The 21,755-nt window shown below is 48.7% G+C and overlaps 2 protein-coding genes across 5 annotated transcripts in view; both read left to right on the top strand.

The window, feature by feature from the left end:
• The window catches only part of LOC118292337 (protein shisa-6-like), a 34,640-nt gene extending 24,565 nt beyond the window's left edge, over window positions 1-10,075 (top strand). For all 3 annotated transcript variants that reach the window (XM_035621224.2, XM_047330353.1, XM_047330354.1), the window contains 3 exons: window positions 205-438; window positions 4,964-5,345; window positions 6,058-10,075. In XM_035621224.2, the coding sequence (XP_035477117.2) occupies window positions 205-438; window positions 4,964-5,345; window positions 6,058-6,541 (1,100 nt within the window). In that variant the 3' untranslated portion in view covers window positions 6,542-10,075. The remainder of the gene's footprint in view (window positions 1-204; window positions 439-4,963; window positions 5,346-6,057) is intronic.
• Window positions 10,076-12,215: 2,140 nt separating this feature from the next.
• On the top strand, window positions 12,216-21,664 carry znf865 (zinc finger protein 865). Of its 2 annotated transcripts, none has more exons than XM_047330337.1 (3): window positions 12,216-12,853; window positions 13,132-13,311; window positions 15,848-21,664. In XM_047330337.1, the coding sequence occupies exon 3, from the start codon at window positions 16,297-16,299 to the stop codon at window positions 20,383-20,385; it is 4,089 nt and encodes a 1,362-aa protein (XP_047186293.1). In that variant the 5' UTR covers window positions 12,216-12,853; window positions 13,132-13,311; window positions 15,848-16,296; the 3' UTR covers window positions 20,386-21,664. The 2 variants fall into 2 exon arrangements, with proteins under 2 accessions (XP_047186293.1, XP_035477106.2); XM_035621213.2 differs by having other exon boundaries at window positions 13,215-13,311.
• The last annotated feature ends 91 nt before the right edge of the window (window positions 21,665-21,755 follow it).

Consider the following 21,755-nt stretch of genomic DNA (forward strand, 5'->3'; position numbering starts at 1 on the left):
TGTTTTTCTGTTTCCCTTTTCTCTCGTTTCCTGTCTTTTTTTTGTCGTATTTCTCTTCCTCACCTTCATATTTTACTCCACCTCCACCATTTTTCTCTCTTGTCTTCATCCCCCTCTTCCTCCTCCTCTCCCTCTCTTCTTTTTTTGCTTTACTTTTTCCTCCTCTTCTCTTTATTCCCCTTGTTCCTCACCTCCTCTCTCCAGAGCGTGGACCCCGTATGAACAACACCCCGCTCTCCTCCGGCCCCACGCTGCTCTCCGGTAGCGGTAAAGGACCCAGTGGCGTTGGTGGCGGCGGCGGCAGCTTTAGCGGCATGAGACACAACAGCAGCCACCCGTCCTTCTCCCACTCCTTCCACAACCTGGCCCAGCTGCCGCCGTCCTACGAGGCCGCCATGAAACCAGAGATCAACCGCTACAGCTCCCTGAAGAGGCTGGGTGAGCGGGGGGGTTAAGAAAATGTAAAGGGTGGAAATGCATGAGAGGGAGAGACAACGGAGAAGAGGGGGGTAAAGAGAAACAGCTGATGGAGAGATTGATACATAATTAATTTTCTCTCCAAATATTCAGGACGTATCGAAGATAAGCAGCAGTTTTAAAAAAGAGGCAACGTGAGAAAACTGTGAATGTGAAAGAAAAGGGGGGGGGGTGAACGAGCTGCTGACTGTGCAAACAAGGAAACAGCAGAAGGAAGAAGGAGATGTTGAGGACGATAGAGAAGCAGAGAGGTGGACTGAGCAGGAGGAGACGCAGTGACGGAGAGGAAGATGTGGAGGTGGAGGGGGAGGGGCGTCGGCCGGTCTGCAGGGGCCCGGCTGCGTTCGACGTTTGAGAGGCAGTGGCTGGCAACCTCTCTCTCCCCTCTCTCTCTCCCCTCTCTCTCTCTCTGTCTTTACCTCTCTCGCCCTGTGATTGCCGAAGACTGCGGGGGGAGGGGAGTCGCCTCTGCAGTCTGAGTGATGGATGGTTACTACATGGGCGAACGTGTGTGTGTGTGTGAAGTGGAGGCAGTAATGAGGTGAAGCTGGGAGCAGATGTGGCTTTTTATTATTTCATCCCAGTCAAACAGAGAAAACAACTTCAGTGGGTGAACAACGTTTGGAAAAACTCTTCTTCAGAGGTCATCCTCACATCCTCACATCCTCACATCCTCAAATCCTCACATCCTCACATCCTCACATCCTCACATCCTTGCTTCCTCACTTCCTTGCATCCTCGCTTCCTCACTTCCTCGCATCCTCGCTTCCTCACTTCCTCACATCCTCACATCTTCACATCCTCACTTCCTCACATCCTCACATCCTCACTTCCTCACTTCCTCACATCCTCACATCCTCACTTCCTCACTTCCACACATCCTCACTTCCTCACATCCTCACTTCCTCACTTCCTCACATCCTCACTGCCTCACCTCCACATTTCCTCACATCCTCACTTCCTCACATCCTCACATCCTCACTTCCTCACATCCTCACTTCCTCACATCCTCACTTCCTCACTTCCTCACATCCTCACATCCTCACTTCCTCACATCCTCACATCCTCAAATCCTCACTTCCTCACATCCTCACTTCCTCACTTCCACACTTCCTTACATCCTCACATCCTCACTTCCTCACATCCTCACTTCCTTACATCCTCACTTCCTCACTTCCACACTTCCTCACTTCCACACATCCTCACTTCCTCACATCCTCACTGCATCACCTCCACATTTCCTCACATCCTCACTTCCTCACATCCTCACTTCCTCACATCCTCACATCCTAACTTCCTCACATCCTCACTTCCTCACTTCCTCACATCCTCACATCCTCACTTCCACACTTCCTCACTTCCACACATCCTCACTTCCTCACATCCTCACTGCATCACCTCCACATTTCCTCACATCCTCACTTCCTCACATCCTCACATCCTAACTTCCTCACATCCTCACTTCCTCACATCCTCACATCCTAACTTCCTCACATCCTCACTTCCTCACTTCCTTACATCCTCACTTCCTCACTTCCACACTTCCTCACTTCCACACATCCTCACTTCCTCACATCCTCACTGCATCACCTCCACATTTCCTCACATCCTCACATCCTCACTTCCTCACATCCTCACTGCATCACCTCCACATTTCCTCACATCCTCACTTCCTCACATCCTCACTGCATCACCTCCACATTTCCTCACATCCTCACTTCCTCACATCCTCACATCCTCACTTCCTCACATCCTAACTTCCTCACATCCTCACTTCCTCACATCCTCATTTCCTCACTTCCTCATTTCCTCACTTCCATACAACCCTCACAGTCTTAAACCAAACAGAAGCACAAGAACAAATCAGTGATGCTTTTATTTCCCAGAATAGAGCAACGAGACACCGATCGCCTCAACAGGCTGAGTCACTGTCGCCGTGAATCGATGACGGTGTTTCTACTTGTGCGGTCACTAAAAGCCTGGATGTCAGTTCTGGTGCAGCCGCTGTACGGAACCAGCTCCGTTTGATGTGGTTCCCCACACGGCTCCGCAGAAAGGACACTGATAAAGACTTCTTTGTCTGCAGTCGGCAGCCGGGTGGGAGGGAGCTCCAGATGGATTGGCCTTACAGGAGGGGAGTAACCAGAGAGAGGGGAGAGAGGAGGGAGAGAGGAGGGAGAGAGGAGGGAGAGAGGAGGGAGAGAGGAGAGAGAGAGGAGAGAGAGAGAGAGGAAGGAGGGGGAGAGAGAGAGAGAGAGAGAGAGAGAGAGAGAGATAGATAGAGAGAGATAGAGAGAGGAGGGAGAGAGGAGGGAGAGAGAGAGAGAGAGAGAGAGAGAGAGGAGGGAGAGAGGAGAGAGAGAGAGAGAGAGAGGGGAGAGAGGAGGGAGAGAGGAGGGAGAGAGGAGGGAGAGAGGAGGGAGAGAGGAGAGAGAGAGAGAGAGAGAGGGGAGAGAGGAGGGAGAGAGGAGGGAGAGAGAGAGATAGATAGAGAGAGATAGAGAGAGGAGGGAGAGAGGAGGGAGAGAGAGGGAGAGGAAGGAGGGAGAGAGAGGAAGGAGGGGGAGAGATAGAGAGAGAGGAGGGAGAGAGAGGGAGAGGAAGGAGGGAGAGAGAGGAAGGAGGGGGAGAGAGAGAGAGAGAGAGAGAGAGAGGAAGGAGGGGGAGAGAGGAAGGAGGGGGAGAGAGAGAGAGAGAGAGAGAGAGAGGAGGGAGAGAGGAGGGAGAGAGGAGGGAGAGAGGAGAGAGAGAGAGAGGAAGGAGGGGGAGAGAGAGAGAGAGAGAGAGAGAGATAGATAGAGAGAGATAGAGAGAGAGAGATAGAGAGAGGAGGGAGAGAGGAGGGAGAGAGAGGGAGAGGAAGGAGGGAGAGAGAGGAAGGAGGGGGAGAGATAGAGAGAGAGGAGGGAGAGAGAGGGAGAGGAAGGAGGGAGAGAGAGGAAGGAGGGGGGGAGAGAGAGAGAGAGAGAGAGAGGAGGGAGAGAGAGGAAGGAGGGGGAGAGAGAGAGAGAGAGAGAGAGAGAGAGGAGGGAGAGAGGAGGGAGAGAGAGGGAGAGGAAGGAGGGGGGGAGAGAGAGAGAGAGAGAGAGAGAGGAGGGAGAGAGGAGGGAGAGAGGAGGGAGAGAGAGGGAGAGGAAGGAGGGAGAGAGAGGAAGGAGGGGGGGAGAGAGAGAGAGAGAGAGAGAGAGGAGGGAGAGAGAGGAAGGAGGGGGAGAGATAGAGAGAGAGAGAGAGAGAGAGAAGAGGAGGGAGAGAGAGGAGGGAGAGAGAGGAAGGACGGGGAGAGATAGAGAGAGAGAGAGAGAGAGAGAGAAGAGGAGAGAGAGAGAGAGAGAAGAGGAGGGAGAGAGAGGAGGGAGAGAGAGGAAGGACGGGGAGAGATAGAGAGAGAGAGAGAGAGAGAGAGAAGAGGAGGAGACAAAAGGGACCAAGAGAAGGAGAGGAGGAAAGAGGGGAAGAGACCTGATGGAGGGCGGGGGGGGGGGGGGGCTAGGGGTGAAAGGTCGGCGTTAAATTGGCTCTTGCGGAGTCGCTTCCGTGGAAAATCTTTTGAAGATTAAATCTCGGGCTCTGGAGCAGAAAAGCACAGAAACACTGTTTCAACTGTGAATGAACCTCACTAACGTCCGTGTGTCTGCTCACGTCTTCACCGCTTTACTCTGCGTCTCTTTTCCTTTATCTTCACTTCTCATCCCCCTGTTTCAACTGTCTTACCTACACACACGATATTCCACCTCCATCACAGTCTCTCTTTCTCTTTGGCCTCTGTTGTTTTTCTATCTCTTCACTTCCTCCTCCTCTGGTTCCATCACCTCCACTTCACCTGTTGTCGTTTATCTTTCGTGGTATTCTTCACCTCCCTTTCCCGCCGCACATCTGTGACAGATGTGCGAGATTTCTCTCTCTTTCTTTTGGGCTTCGACTTTAATTCTTGACCTTGGATAAAGCGCATGAGAAGCAGTCTCACCACTATGGGAGTGTAGATGACTTTAAAATCCTCTTTTACCTGAAGGAGTCCTCAACGTGCTCACCTATCATCTGTTGATGAAGCTGCACCACATTGGACCTTGTGATGGAACCTTTAACAGAACATTTTTAATATCTTTTCACAAATATTTGCCGACAGTGCTGTAATGATTAGTGAGTTCACTCAACATGATTAGAGATTTTGGGTAATTGTTGATCACTTTTGCACTTCCTGGTTCCAACTGTTCCACTTTGAGGATGTGTGTCTGAGGCCGACAACACGATAAGAATGAGGTCATTCATGGTTCCGACCGGTTGCGCCTGCGTATCGTCACGTCTCCTGGAATTATAAAGATGGCGGATGACGTAACATCTGATGTTACACATTAAAAGCATATAATGCTGCGTTAAAACCACACGATTGATTGAGAAAAACAATGGGCGTATGAACCGATGAAGAAAATGAACATTACTTGCAGCGTTATTCATGAATCTGTCTCTCTCTCATTTGCTGGAACAGAGAAAGAGCTGGACGAGTATTCCAGCTACTACAATTCCAAACGCCGCTTCAACAACGCGCCGCCGTCCTTCCACTCGTCTCAGCACCACCTGCCCTGGGGCGGCGACTACACGCTGGGATCCCGCGGCACGCTGCCCCTCAACGGCTCCCGGCCCCGCCTCCACATCCCCGCCTCCACCCCGAACCCGTACCCGCTGCCCGCGCAGACGCACTACACAAGCTCCTCCTTCGACAGGCCGCCGCGCCGCGTCCGCTCCCAGGACCAGCTGCTGGCGCTCGGGGAGGGCAACACGCTGTCCCGCCTGTCCAAGAACCAGCAGCACCAGTACTACAAGGCCATGATGAGCACCAGCAGGAGCTCGAACTCGCAGACGCTCCGAAGGTGAGACACAAGATCGGGGGGAGGTAGAGGACAGCAGAGGTGAGAGGGAGAAGATAAGAGACCAGAGAAAAAATCAGATGAGACAAGGAGATGAAAAACAGAGGACAGAGGAACGAGATCAGAGAAGGTGAAAGATGAGAGGAAAGCAGATCATAAAAGAAATCAGGTGCCGTGAGAAGATGGAGGAGGAGAGATGAGACACGAAGAAAGAATAAGAGCAAAGGCAATCGCAGAATGAAATATTAAACTAATGTCCAGAGCAGAAGAGTTTCATTAAAATTTAAAAGAGTTCTGACAAGGTGAAGTTACTCTGTTAATTTTTAATAACTGAAAATCTGTTCAGTCCAATTTAAAACATTTGACTTCTTTAAGAAAGTGAATCTAAAGTTAAAGCTGCACAGGAAACAAATGTGATTGAAGAGAGACTCGCTCGTAGTATTTTATTATTCATCATGTTTTAAGCAACGGACTCAGAGTAGACAATCTACTTCCTGTTTACACCGACATGACGTGTGTGCGTGAATGCGTTTTCATGTGTGTTACAATGGACGGAGATTATTTCCGATACGGAGCTAAAACTTTTGTCTGGACGTAGTTAAATGAAAACGTATTGAGGACGTAGCCTGAGTTACTTTTGGAAATGTAATAGTCAAGTTATATACATTTTCAGACACATAGAACAATAAATAACTGAACACGTGTCTGGTTTCAGGTCCCATGAGAGGCTTCTGGTCTCCCCTGACCGTCTGGAGGACCGGCTGATGGCGATGGGGCTAATGATGGGAGGAGGCGGCGACAGAGGTGGAGGAGGAGGAGGGGGGAGCGGGATGGTGCCCACCATGGGCCGGCTCAGCCACCACCAGAAGACCCAGTCGCAGCAGAACATCTGCGTCACACCGTCCATGGACCGCCACCACATGATCAAGATGAACTCCCACCCGACGTCAGACCACGACCACGACCGCAGCTCAGCCGCCATGCCCGGGATGGGCATGCACGGCGGCTGGGACGCCCACGGGGGCCACGGGGGCCACGGCGGGGGAGGTGGACCGGGGCCAATCGGAAACCACCCCAACGCCCGACGGATGGCGTTCGCCAGCAAGAGGCAGAACACCATCGAACAGCTGCACTTCATCCCCGGAGGAGGGGGAGGACACGGACTGCGGACTGGGAGTAAGAACGAGGTGACGGTGTGAGAGACGGAGGGAGAGGAGAGGTGAAGGCTGAAGTCGTAAAGAAGACGAAGACGGGACGAGGGACGGTAAAAAGCATCGAGGCATTTATTGGGAAGATGAAGTGGAGAGATGATCAGAGAGAAAAGAGGAAGAGGCTTGATCTCCGCTGCCTCACAGGGCTGTACCCCCCCCTTCAGAAAACACAAAGTGATGGATGACAGCATTAATCTCACAGTGACTATAGCCAATTGATTTTCTCCTCATCACTTTGTGCGTTGAAAAAGAATATCCAGCCATTCTCTGTAAAGGGAAGACAGAAATGTCCACTTGAAAAGAGCAAAAAATATGGTGTGCGTGAAGTTTTAAAGGCTGCTGGGTATTCGCTGTGACTTTTATTGAAGGATACCCGCCGATTATGATTTATTGACTTGTCCTTGAGTTTTATTGCGCTGTCCTCTGAGTCCTCGAGCGCTCCGACAGAAGTTCCTCTGTCTTTGAATCCACTGTGGATGGTTAGAGAGCGCCGGGCCAGAGACCGACAGCTTTGCTCGTCTTTGTATTTATAACAGTATTTAAAACCAAACAAGTTGCTTTTTTATTAAATTTACCTGATGATAATAATAATAATAATAATAATAATAATAATAGTATTGACACTACTGAGCCCTGTAGGACTTTGTGTATATCTGGTTGAAAACGTATTTATCCTGAAATCAGCCTGTTTGTAATTTAAAGGCTGAACATGTGATTTGCTGTGATTGGACGATCATGAGAGTAAAACTTCTCAAATAATCCAGACGAGTGTTTCAAAATAAGTAAAAAATTAAATAAATTCATGCCTTTTAGGGAAAACAAAATGAAAAAACCTACGTCGGCACAAGCTGCTGCCGCGAAGGCCCAGTCACACCAGCATTGAATTTAAATCAGTGAAACTGTTGTAGTCACTGGATTTTATAAAGATTAACTTCAGTGAACTGTGAATTTGGATAAAAACTGACCAATAGTCTATAATGGAGGAAGTTGGCGTTTGCTTATGGATAGAAAAAAAAGCGTCTTTGGAATAAACTGTGAACTTGTCGAATTTGTAAGTTTGTCAAATTGTCTCGACCGCCCGAGAAGCTAGCTGCTAACTGTCAGTTTGAAAGGCTGTTAGCTTGTTACCGTTTCCTCTTCAGTGACTTTTTGTTGTTAAATTGTGTAAAAGGAACAAATCGCAGAGGAGAGTAAAGAAAAGAGAGTAAAAGGAGTAAAGAAAGTAGCGTGACTTGACTCGTGCTGAGTCGCAGCTGGCGCAGCATTTTAGTGGTTAGCTTGCTAGCTACTACGCGACTACGAGACAAATGTGCATGAATTCTTGCTGTGCCACTTTCTGGTGTGACCGGGCCTTAAAATCCACTAAAATCCACTTGACGTCAACTCTAAGCCTTTGTACAGTGACTCTAGTGGGTGTTTAACATGAAACATTGTGCCGTGACCCTTTTTGCGTAATCACATTTTTGGGAAAATGTTAAGATTGACCTGTTGCAGACTGGTGAGGGGTCAAACCTTTTACTATGAACCCCTGACAAAGCAAAAGTCCCTCAAACACTGTTTTTCAAACTTCAAGTTCAAGAGAGTCGCAGGTTCACTTCTTTCTTCTTGCGACCGATTGCCGTTAAGCGAGCGACTCCCGTGTGTCTACGCCGCCACATGTGACCTGCGAGTTCAGCCGCTCGCCTCATATGAAGGGAAGGAGGGCAGACGGGTCCGAGGTCCGGGGACAATGACACTTCACACTAAGGGCTATACCGAATTATCTTTGTGTCTGTGCTCCGTACGGCGTCTGCTTCCCATTTCATTTCTTCTTCGTGTCAGTGTCGGGTTGGGAGGCATGCTTGTGCATACATTCATAGAATTTTTATTTTAATGTGTAGAGAAAAATGTAAACATGCAAAGAAAAAGTTTGGTGGAACATGTAAAGAACACCCGACCATGAATTCTCGAGAGGGAGAAGTGGCGGTCATGATGATGTCATATTTTGTAAAACATATTTCCATTTCTCTGGCTGTGAGATGGACCTTCCGACCGTCGGGTTGGATTCAGCCTGTATGGGTTCAAGGGATGCATGAGGCGTCACCTGAGGTTTTCAGATTCCCCTCCGAGGTGTATTTCCATAAAGACAGACGTGATTGCCACCAGCCATTTTGAATCTTTTAGTACAAAACCATGTGCTCACGTGTTACTGGTTTATGATCATACGTGTAAAGACCCCCCCCCCCCATTCAGACTTTGAACGCTCTTTATCACGATCGCTACTTTCAGTTTGTCCATTTTTTGTCTAAAACATTATATTTATTTTTTTAAATCTCCGAAGTTTAGATGTACAATTTCGGATTTTTTCAATATTCATACTTTCTAGTGGAATTTCAAAAAAAGAAAAGAAAAAAACATTTGTACTCTGGAGGAACAAAAGGAGCTGATGCAATCAAAGAGAAAAGATGGACCGCATGACGATGTCAGTGTTGATGATGTCATAGTGCTGACTCATGATGTCACGGCGTGTACGCGCACGTGTGTGTATATGTACATGTGTCTGTTTTAATTTGTGTGCCCGTGTGCGTAACTCTCTCAGTGTCTTCTTCTTCTTCTTCTTCTTCTTAGGAATGCTGAACCTCATCTCTGAATCGGTTTCCGTCTTCAGCACACAAAGACGATTTTAACACCCGAGTCTCATCACATGTTCATATCGACTTGTAACGAACCTCTGAAGGCCTGTTGTTGTCGAATTCGCTTCTAAAAATCTTTTTGTTAAAGGGAACATTGATCAATCACAGCTTTTCTTGGCGAGCTACGTCCTCCAAAAGTTTGAAGGCATAAATTGTCAAGTTCTGGTATTGGAACAGAAGTTAAAGAGAAAAGCGACTTTCTCATTTGTGCTCATTCGAACAGAAATTTAAGTGTTTGATTTACATGCGAAGGCGGAAACAAATAATGTTTTTCTTGTTTTAGCGACAGCAGTTGTTGCTGAGTCGTGGAGGAGAATGTATTTTGTGACTTGCCGTCGGCCGACGGGACTCGAAAGGCTCCGTGGTTTTTACAATGAAAACATCTGATTAACTTTTGACGGAGAAACAGGAGGGAAAATGTAAATGACGCGTGAAAATTCTGTCGTATTTCTAATGTTTCTCTCATTTCTCCTCACACCTCCAAAGGTCTGATACTCATGTTGCGATCTGCCCCCCCCCCCACACCTGATTAAACTGTGTGCCTGTATGTGTGCGGTCGTGTGTACATGAGTGTGTGTGTGTGTGTGTGTGTGTGTGTGTGTGTGCGTTAGCCACCGCGGGGGAGGCAGGGGCATATTTGTTTTCTCAAAGCTACTCTGCATACCTCAAATTGTATGATGCAGTAATTTATTACATCCCCCTTATATGTCTCTTTCCAAGAATATACAAACAGAGGTCTCACAGATGTGCAAACCCTTTTGTTACTGCGATCAATTCTTGCGTTTGTAGAAATCATACTGTTAAATTGATAATAACAATTAAAAAAAGGAAAAAAAAGAATCCCACTAAACCCTGCTTGTATGTCTTGTGTGATGAAACCTGACTCTTCCTGTTCGAGGCTCATATTCAACAGAAAATTATTCAACATTAATACAGATATTCAACAGTCTGAATTATCTATTTAGAGTTTGAGTTGATCAAAACTAAAACTAAACCTTTGGCAGATTATAACTTCTCAAATGTTATGATTTTCCCCCTGCTTTAAATTAAATATCTGACAAAAGCCTAAATTTTGATTTGATTTTTACATTTTATGGATGGCACAATTTAGTGTTTTATTAAATCAATACTGACTTCAGTGAAATTTAGCAGCTATTTCTCAGGGATTTTTAGTCTAAATTACAATATTTTAATGTTTTCTGAATAGAATACGGTCAAAATTGCTCAAACAATGAATGACATGAGGAACAAAACACGACTAAGGAACTGAAAACCTATTTTTGTGTCACTTTTCATAGCTGACAGATGTGGAGACTCGATGTGAAGGACACAGTTACGCACTAACGATGTCTGGAGGTTTGATAATCCAGCCCTAAATACACAATTTATGTTTTGTTGAGTTTTCCCTGCAGTGGGAGAAACGTGTTTGTTGCACTGTTGTGTTTCCATAATCAGTCTCCGCCTTCCCTGTGTGTCATCACCCGAGGGAGCAATCTGATCCATCCATCCCACCACTTCAAAGACAATTTATTAATTTCATCAGTCATACTCTAAAAACACAAGGAAATTAACAGGAGGCGACAGAGACGCAGCAGGATGAAGAACTTCATACTGGACGTCCAACAGACAGTTGTGTAAAGGCCAGAAAACTAATTTCATCCGTGTTAAAACGTGGAGACTGGAAGTGAAAGGCACCAGCAGGATCCTCAGAGCTACATCCTTGTGAGACGTAAAGAACTATTTCTGATTTATTACATCAGCCAAGGAGGTTCTGTTTACAGCCTTGTCCCATTTGTTTGTTTGTTGTTGTTTCTGTTGGTTGTCAGCAGGGTTACGCAAAAACGACTGAAAATCTTGGTGGAAGGACGGAACATCGTGGGCCAAGAGGGAATGTTGTTGCAGATCCAGGAATTTTTCATCACTTTCTTAAACATTGTATTTTTGTTGTTGTTGACATTTTCACTGGATTCCCAGAGAATAACTGTTTGATTTCGATAAAGCATATTTAGGGGACTGATACAACTAATTACAACTTATTTGACTATACAAATAAGATACAAATAGCTCAACTGAGAGACGTTGTAGTTGAATTTTGTGTCGGGGTAATGACAGAGCACAACTCTCAGAAGGATTTCTGTCTGAAGCTGTTCTGAACTGACCCCTTTTCATTTTATTAAAGATTTTATTAATATTTTTTTCACGCACACAATATGATCAGAGTTTAATCTTCTCACAACAGGGAATAAAAAATAAAATAAAATCCAACAGGTGTTTATTTGCATGGAGGGAAAGCACACAGGAAGAAGTGCAGCCGAACTGTCACTGTTTTTGTCTCTAAAACACACACACACACACACACACACACACACACACACACACACACAGAGAGAGAGAGAGAGAGAGAGAGAGAGTGATGCACACATCAAACACACCCACCCACACACACACACACACACAGAGAGAGAGAGTAAACACACACACACACACACACACACACACACACACACACAGAGAGAGAGAGAGAGAGAGAGAGAGAGTGTGATGCACACATCAAACACACCCACCCACACACACACACACACAGAGAGAGAGAGAGTAAACACACACACACACACACACACAGAGAGAGAGTAAACACACACACACACACACACACACAGAGTAAACACAGGGATGCACAAATCAAAAACACCCACACAGCAGCAACAGGCAGACACACAGTTCAATAATGGTAAATTTAATTGAATGCAAATTGAGCAAACTCACACACACACACACACACGCTGTAATGTTATGCAGCATGCGCCGTAATGATATCCTTAATTGACTAATTAACATTTCACACACTAAGTGTGAAAACACACACACACACACACACGCTTAATGATAAACAGTGTCAATGCACACTGATATCCTTCTTAATGGAGCGCGCGCACGCACACGCACGCACACACACACGGACACGCGCGAGAGAGCGCGCGCGCTTTATTTGTTCACGCGCATCACGCTGGATCGGGTCCACACTTCGCGTGCCGCGGGGCAGAGGTGGACGTGAAGCGGAGCGGCGGCGGTGTGGTCACGGCCGGACAGACCGACCTGTGCCTCCTCGTTACCCGGAACCATTATGCAGACAGGAAACTACCATTTTAACGCCAGCAGCAGCAGCAGCAGCAGCATCGGAGGAGCCGTCGTCTTCACGGGGGGACACCGACACCTCAACCCGACGCGGGCCGGAGAGCAGCCAGCAGCGGCCAGACGAGGGCAGACGCTCGACGACGGAAACAAAACAAAGGCGCCGCTCGGGTGAAGACGAGCCGCGGGCCGGAGGGCGAGCGAGCGAGGGAGGGAGCGAGGGAGGGAGGGAGCGGGCGGGCGGGCGGCCGACGGCGGCGCCAGACAATGGACGCGTCGGGCCGGGCCAGCGGAAGCAGTGAGTGTTAGAGCCAGCAGCCTCCCGGGCCGATGGAGCGTCAGGCCCTTCTCGGTGTTTTTCCATGGATGAAGGAGAGAGGCCCCGCGGACAGGCGGTAGCAGGGTCCCCGCTCCCTCGGCGCACCCCCCCCTCGGTGTCTCCACACGTCCACCGCCGTGTCGCTGACGTCTGTGTCCGCTCCTCGGATGTTTCAAGGTAAAGAAACGACAATAAAATTAAAAAAACTAACTACGACAGAAACGAGCCGTTTTCCAGCAGCGGTGTGTTAGCTAGCGTGCTAGCCGCCGAGCTAAGCGCAGCTAGCTTGGCGGCTAGCAGCTGCTAGCCGCGCTAAGGCTAACACTAAACCGTAATGTGAGTTTTTATCACCAGTTCAACGCTGCTGCACATTGTTATCGCTCCATTACACTAAAACAACATTAAATATGCATGTGGATGTGAAACGATGAGGTGCGTGTGTGTGATTGGCGCAGCGGGAGCTCGGCAGGTGATTGATGGATGCTAGCTGAGCCCCGAGGGTCATTCGCTCCTCCGTCTCACGGCGCGTCTCTTTCAGACTGTCCGCCTGAAGTCACCGGTTGTCGGCGGACACAGCGGGAGTCGGTCCTCCTCCTCCCGGACACACCGGAGGCTCCAGACCTGCGGATCGGCCGGTACGACACACACCAGTTAGCGGACTGACCGAGAGCTTGATGAGCCCCAGGTCGTCAACATGTTAAAGTTGTGTATTGAGGTTGTGTGTTTGCTCTGCTGCTGCATCAATACAACTTCACGATGCAGGACGATACGAAATAATCGAATCCTTCCATGGATAAATAACCTGCTAATAACACCTGATTAATCACGTAGGTGCATTTTTAATAAACTTGTGATGGTTTGAGCTTCACCTGTGTGAAGGTGGACAGTCGCTCTGAACTCTGGGAAATTATGTCCGTTTTTAAAATACATTTTTTTTGCTGTTGAAAAAAATTTATCAGCCAATTGATCACTGGTGTAAAGAATCATTGATTGTGGCCCGACAGGTTATGATCAGAGTATTTACTGGTCATACATGATCTGACCAGTGTTGGGACATAAACTATAACCTGATCAATCAATGATTTGTGCCCATTTTTCAAAAAGAGAATCACATTAATACCTGTTGAAGGGCTGATCGTCACATACAGTGCATTTTCTTCTGTTTATAAAACTTCTGTAAAGTTCTAAATATGTTTATAAAAGCCAGAGGCGTCTCCTCGGTGTCGCCATTTGTTTTTCTCGGTTCATCAGTTTGTAATTTTTTAGTTTTATATATTATCCTCAGTCTTGTTCTGAGGTCAATATGTACTGTAAGTTATGTTTTGATTATTAATTATTTCCTGCTGTATTTTGGAGATGTGTCGCTGCTCCGCCGGGCCTCGGACTCGACCGACGCAGCTGTGAGGATGTTTAGCTTCTCTGGTTTCTGTCCCGGGGGAAAGAGGGGGGCTCATGATGTCGAGCAGAGGAAGGTCTGCATCGAGACTTCATCACAGTTTTTACAAAGAAGACAGAAGAAGAAGAAAAAAATGACTTGAGAGATCATAAAATCATGTCTGCTCAGGGATTTAATTGCTAACGTTTGAGTCAGGTTGTTGTTTCCACAGGGAAAAAGAGAAGCGTCATTTTCTTAACCGAAAAGGGGGCGTCGACATAATCACAAGTATGATTGTTGTCATAGTTATGGTTCGTCCAACCGATACGGATATTGGGAAGTGAAAAATTCCTGATCCTGACATATATTTTAAAACCCTGATTCCTAAGATGTCGTTATCAAACCCGTATGACAAAGAACAGTAACGGAGGCTTGATATGTTACAGATCAACCATAAACTTTATCATCGATAAGACACAAATCCAGACAAATATCTAGAACTTGAATTTAAAAAAAATATATAAACATAAATGCACATTGTTTATTCTGTAAAATAAGTGAAGTCACTTCTTCTTGTGTGTTGTTCAGGAAAAATCATTGTGCCTCTGCATCGTTTAGCGATCGAGTGACATCAGACGCTACAAATAAAACCAAGAAGCATCACTTTCTATATCGGTGGCGAAGTGCAGCGTCGTGTTACTGCCCCACATTTGTACAACCACATTTTCTTCCTAATTGGTTATGAAAAAAAATCTTGGCACTCGTGAAGCAGGAAGTTAATTAAAAATGTCAGTCTGCGAATATCAGATGTCCTTTTTCTTTGGACGGGGGGGATTTGCGAAGCTCGATCTCTTGTTTTCTGTTCTCGCACAAAGACACTGTCCACCGGGCCTGAGCTGCCATTTAGGTTGGTGTGTGTGTGTGCGCGTGTGTTCTGGAGGTGACGGGCGGCCATGTTCTCCTGCAGGAGCTGGACAGAGTCGTGTGGGCGTTTCAAGCCACCGCTCTTCATCCCTCCTCTTCCTCTGGTGGCTCCATTTTCCACGTTCACTCGTGTCTCTAAAAATTCATGAATAGGGGCAATTAACGGAGGTGTAAAAAAAAAAATACTGTTGAATTTAATTTCCCCTGCACTTGATTTTCCTTTGTGAAAGATGTTCTTTGAAAAATAAATACGTGAAACTTTCCACCGTTAAAATCTTAAAATTAAAAAGTTATGCACATTAGTGTAACATCGCCAAACACTCAGGGGCGTCAAAAACTTTAATGGAGGGGCAAAAAAAATAACACTAGAGCTGCATCAGTTAATCGATGAATAATCGACTACTAAATTAATCGCCAACTATTTTTTATAATCGATCAATCGGTTCAAGTAGTTTTTATGAAAAAGAAAAAGTCAAAATTATCAGATTTCAGCTCCTTAAATTTGAATATTTTCTGGTTTCTTTGCTGCTCTGTGACAGTGAACTGAATATCTTTGGTTTGTGAACAAAACAAAAACATATTGTGGTTTTGGGAAAAACAATTTTCACCATTTTATGGACCAAACAACTAATCGATCAATTGATGAAACAATCGGCAGATTAATCAATAATGAAAATAATTGTCAGTTGCTGCCCTTAAAAGTTTTTGCCTGTGTTTTTAATCTGTGTTGTTTGTTCGTTGTGCGACATTTCAGCAAGTACAGAAAGTCAAGAATTATGATAAAAGTGTTACTGAACAAACTGTTTGGTTTATCTGCTGAATCGCTCACTAACATTATTTTTTTATGTCCTTCTCTTTTCTCGGGCTCCCAGAGGATCTCCATGACGGGACAGACGGGGCTGTGAGGCGATGGTTCTTCCTCCACTGAAATAACGGACACACGCTGCCGAGCTGTTTTTTTAGTTTTTTTTTACATAAATCGCTTATGGAACACTAAAAAAGAAACACACCGATTCAGTTTTTTTTAGTAAAGTTTAGTATTATTGGCTATTTATGAACCTTTTTTTATATAACAACCCACAGAAGCACTTGAAGGCTTCACACTCTTCAATGGAGAGAAACTCTCCTGTGATATTTATGTAAGGAAATCGAGCATAGACTTTTGCTGGATTACTTTTTGGGGTAGAAATCCCGACAGGACTACCTCTGACAAAAAAAAACCTTATTAGTTTAAGGGTTCACTGCTGTTTCCAGCCGACACAGACTAAGTGCGTGGGGTAGTTGTCGCCCTGGGACACTTTGCTCCGGCTGCGTTGGGGAGATGTTCCAATTCAGCAAGTACCCCATGGACATTTTAGAAATGCTAAGTGGACACCAAGCCCATCAGTTCAAGGGCCTCGGACTAGAGCGGCAACTGAGCCACCAGCAGCAGGTGCAGCTGCAGCACCAGCAGCAGCTGCAGCAGCAGCACCAGCCCTCGGCCGATGGCTCCGGGAGCCTCCTGTCTGGCCTCGGCCTCGGCTCGCTGCAGAGCTCGCGGAGCAACGCCTTCGCCGACTCCTCCTCGTTGTTCGCCAAAATGAGCGCCCCGCCCCCATCCATCTCCCACCAGAGCCACTCGTCCTCGTCGTCTCATAGCTCCCGCAAGTCGAGTAAGATGAGCAGCGGCAGTGGGGGCTCATCGGCAGGCTACGCCCAGTTCCTGCGGCCTTTCCACCCGGCCGAGGCGGCGCTGGCTCAGGAGCAGCTCCACTCTGGGATGGGGCGTTTTGACTTTGGCGGCAGCAGCGGTGGAGGCGGCGCTGGGGTCATCGGGGGAGTCGTCACACCTGCGCCCCCGCCTCCGCCGCTGCATCCGGGTCTCTCTGTCCCCCAGCCCTCCTCTGGTCCCTCGTCTTCCTCGCCCTCTACCTCCACCTCTGCGTCAGTCTCCAACAACCCCTCTGGCAGCACTGCGGTCCCTTTGGTCGGCCAGTCGGATCCCCGCAGCCTCCACCAGCAGTTCAGCTGCATGCTCGCCGCCAACCAGTACTTCCTGTCCGGAGTCCCCACCAACAGCAGCCTGGAGCAGTTCCTCGTCCAGCAGGGCACTCACAACCACCTGGGCCTGGGCCTCAGCCAAGGATCAGCCGAGTCAAACTCGGCCCTTGCGCCTCCTCCCGCCCTCCACTCCTCCCACAGCCACGGCCACTCGGCTCCACAGCCCCAGCAGCAACAGCAGCAGCTGACCCCTCACGCCTTATCTCATCCACACAGCCACACCCACCACCCGCACCCTCTCCACCCGGCCCCCCAGCCTGCCCCACTGGGTGGCTTTGATTTTCAAGGTATTCCGGTCCTCTCCTCCAACCAGATAGCATCGCTAATGCAGCAGGAGGCTGGCCTCCCCCTCCCCCTCCCTCTCCACCTGTCCCTCTCTAAAGACGACGCCTCAAAGTCGGGAGACAGCTCAACATCCAACTCGAGTGGAGGAAGCAGGAGGAAGAAGGCGATGGCGGGCTACCTGCCTCAGAGGAAATCGGAGCCGAGCGGCCCGAGTCACAACAGCAGCTCGAGTGGGCACAGTCAGAGTTCCTCGTCGGGCCTCGTGGGCGGGGGATCCGGGGGTGTCGGGATAAGTGGCATCAGAAGCGATTCCCAGCATTCCTCTCTCCTCTCGCCGTCCTCGCAACAGTCTTCCTCCACCGTCTCCTCCTCTTCGTCCGCCCCGCCTTCCTCAAACTCCACCTCCGTGCTCGTAGCCAACGGTAGCCAGCAGTTGTCCAAATCAAGAGAACGTCACAGTAACAGTTCGTCTGGCCAGCCCGAACCAGAACCGCTGTACCACTGTGGTGAGTGTGGTAAAACCTTCACCCACCTCTCCAGCCTTCGACGGCATCTCCGCAGCCACGGCTTGACGCCGGAGAGCCAGGGCCGCAAGTCGGACTGTAACTCCCCGAGCCCCGAGAGGATATTCTGCTGTGGAGAGTGTGGGAAGAAGTTCAAGAAGAGGGGTCACCTCATCCAGCACAGTGTCACCCACTCGGAGAACAGACCGTTTGTCTGCACCATCTGCCAGAAGTCCTTCAATCGCCGCGAGTCCCTCACGAGACACGAGAAGATCCACGACGAGAAGCCCTTCCGCTGCCCCGCATGTGGCCGGTGTTTCCGCGAGAGCACCTCTCTTCTCAACCACGCTGCCTCGGGCGCCTGTGGCAAACCTCCCCGGAGTTCAAAAAACCAGGACAGTGGTGGCGGCGGCGGGTCGTCCAACCCGAGCAGCAGTAAAATGGGGAGCGGCGGTGACAGAGTGGGCATTTCAAACAACGGGTCGGCGATGGCCAATGACAAGTACGCAACGGATTATTCCAGAAATCGCTACCAGAACCAGCCACCCTACAACAGTGGGGTCGATGTCTACAGGCGGTCGCAGTCGTCATCTCTGTACTCGGGCAGTGCGCTCGCCGGTGACATGAACAGCCAGACTCTCCGCAAGGCCCCTTTAGCGCCGACTCTTCATCCCCACCCTCAGAGTCAGCAGCCTCACCCACACCACCAACAGCCACAACCGCAGCCACACCTCCCCCTGTCCTCTCTACTGGACGACTCTGAGGACGAGGTCACCAGCAGTGCAATGTCAGCCATCGCCGCCGCAGCCGCGGCCTCCTGCGACATAAACAACGAGGGTCGGGAAGGAGAGCGGAGGGATATCATCGGTGGTCTGCTGGGGGGGTTGGGGTTTGGTAACATGGGTGGACCGTCGTCCACGTCCGGCCTCAACGGTTCCACGATGCCTCTGACCCACCCCAGCCACCCCCACACGAAGCCCCGGAGGCCGAGGAAGCCCCGGGAAAAAAGGGACCCGAACCACATCATGAGGAGGCGGAGGAGCCCCGCGCCGCCGGGCGACGGCTCCGAGAGGCCGTACGGATGTCAGATTTGCTGTAAGCGCTTCAGACGGGCGGAGACCCTGCGGCGCCACACCCGTGTTCACACGGGGGAGAAGCCTCACACCTGCGACTTGTGTGGCAAAATGTTCCGCGAGCCTTTCCACCTCACCAAGCATCTGACCGTGCACTCGGGTCAAAAGAACTACAAATGCAATCTGTGCGGGAAGATGTTTGCCTATGCCCAGAGCCTGGTGAGACACGGGAAGCTGCACAGGAAGGGGGAGATCGACAACCAGGGGAGGAGAGTAAAGGGGGCTGCCGCCGCCGCAGCCGCCATCAGTCAGGTTGCCAACGCGGGAAACGCTGACTACTTCTCGTCCTGCTCCCAGGGAGAAAAGTCTCCGACATCCGGCACCCCCTCCCAGAGGCTGTACACCTGCACGGTGTGCTGGAAATCATTCCGCCACTACTTCCACCTGACGGCTCACCAACAGACCGTCCACGGCGGCGGCGTGGGGCTGGAGAAATCCTTTCGTTGTGAAGTATGTGGCAAAGCCTTTGCCTACTCCAACAGCTTAGTGCGGCACAAGCTGTCTCAGCACGGCATCGACCGCAACGGACAGCGCGTCAACCAGTCGCAGCCCACCGGATACTCGCCCCTCTTCTACGATTCAGGATCAGGTCCCAACTACACCGGGTCGTCTCACATGCAGCAGGGGGCGTCCGGGCAGCAGCAACAAACACAACAACAACAGCATCCGCAGCAACAGCAGCTGCAGCTGCAGCACCCTTTTCACTACCGCCCAAAAAACTTCCAAAAGCGTCAAGGACAGACAAGAAAGCACCGAAAGAAAAAAAGGCGAGTGTTGATCCACAGCATAATGAGAGACGGAAAGCTGGTGGGCGTCCCGCTGAGTAAGGACACTCGCAAGAAGCTGCTGATCCTGCGTAAGCGCCGCGGCCGACTGCAGGCCCAGATCAAGAAGAAGAAGCTCCTGGCCCAGCTGAGGATGAAGGGCGGCATCATGAGGGTGAAGTCGTGGAGTGGTGGCGCAGTCAAGGTCACCGGGCTCACCTCCATGGACGTCCCGATAAAGCGCTTCCCCTGCCCCATCTGCCCCAGCACCACGTACGCCATGCACGGCCCTCTGCTGGTGCACCACGCCGTCAGGCACCCGCCCAGGAACTCCGGCCGCCACGCCCGGCTGCGGTGCCTGGTGTGCGGCAGACGCAGCAGCTCGTTGCACAAGGCCTTGAAGCACCGGGGCCGGCATCTCAAACAGGCCGCCTTCCGGTGCCACAAATGCCGACACCGCTTCTGGAACCCAGTGCTCCTAGCCCGCCACAAGTTCTCCTGTCGGGGGCCGACGGCCGGCAGCGGCACCTGGGAACTGATGAAGACGAAATCTCCGTCGTCCGACGACCAGTCGGAAGGTGACCCCTCGCCGGTCCAGCTCGCAGCCCCGCTGACGGCCCCGCTGACGGCCCCAGTTCTGGTGCAGCCAGAGCGATCAACGGTTCTGACTGAGTACAGTCAGTAAAAAACTAAAAAAACACAAAAAAACAGTTTTTCTAGAATAGATTGTTTTGATGTTTTATTTTTCTTAAATAATCCAAGAAGCAGCAAAGTTTTTAACAAAAAAAGGAGAACAGGGAGGGTTTAGTGTAACTGCCATAACGTCCCCACAGATTATAATCTGCACACGATCCCGGCGTGCTGCAGCAGAGGTGGTCACTGAATTACACGTGGACTTCAAAAAGACCCACAATCAGAACCACTCTTGGTAAAACGCTGATGATTTTTAGTAGAAAATCTGTTTTGACGTAAAAATGCATTCATCCACTTTTCCTTTTTCCGTCATGTACGTTTTTTTTTAAGTATGAAATTGTCCCCACTAGCAGTGTTTCCACGTAAAAAAAATATGGATTTGGATTCCCCGCTGTTAGAAGTGAGGTGCCAGTTTTTATTTTTTAACAAATTATTCACAGTATAAACGATGTCGTCCTCGTCTCCTGCTCTGTACGTTTGTTTCCCCACAAGTGGAGAATCTCTCCTTTTTCTTTTTAATACGGAGATGAAACGAGCCCTTTGAGATAAATTCACCTTTTAAAGAAAATACAAATCCTGACTCGACTAAACGTTCTAATCTGTCACGACAGACAGAACTAGTCAATGTGCTATCGTGACCGGAAAAGGGAGAAAGCAAAAAAACAGAGTTAAAGACGAAACCGGTGAAGTGTTGGTGACCTTGTTTTTAAATGTACACTGCGTTTGTCATTTAAAAAAAAAAAAAAAGAACAAAAAAAAAAAGAAGAGGCGTAGATGACGACGAGGAAGCAAAACGTGTTAATGTGTTCAGGATTTGAAAAGGACAACAGAAATAACCAGAGTGTACTTGTACAATTCGTATTATATTTTATTATATATTGATTATTTGCTGTTTATTTTTAGTTTTTTACTCCAAGTATCATTTCTTTTATCCTTGTTGGTATTGTACGGGTGGGAGGGAACGAGTCGGGGGTAATCTTTGTAAAACAGCGGGATGAGTATATGTATCGATGTGATTTTTTTTTTTCCTCTCCTCCTCCCTTCCCCCCTCATTGCCGCAGTTATGCCCAGTTTTTTGTAACAAAAGCGTGTACACATAGTTCATTACTTAGGTCCTGTCCAGACGTGTTCTTCTTTTTCTTTTCTTTTTTTATTTCCTGTAAAACTAAAACATGTAATATTATTACTAAATTACTATCCTTTTTCTTTTGCCTAAAAAGTGAGTTGTTGAAAACCCTCAAATCAAATAAAAAAAAAAATCTGAAATGTTATGTCCACTGTTATGAAGCTCATACCCCCCTTCCCCCCACAAAGGCTCAAAAAATATTAGAAATCATGTTCTTGTGGTATAATTAGAGCTGC

Source organism: Scophthalmus maximus, chromosome 22 (assembly GCF_022379125.1).
Source record: "Scophthalmus maximus strain ysfricsl-2021 chromosome 22, ASM2237912v1, whole genome shotgun sequence".
Classification (NCBI taxonomy): domain Eukaryota; kingdom Metazoa; phylum Chordata; class Actinopteri; order Pleuronectiformes; family Scophthalmidae; genus Scophthalmus; species Scophthalmus maximus.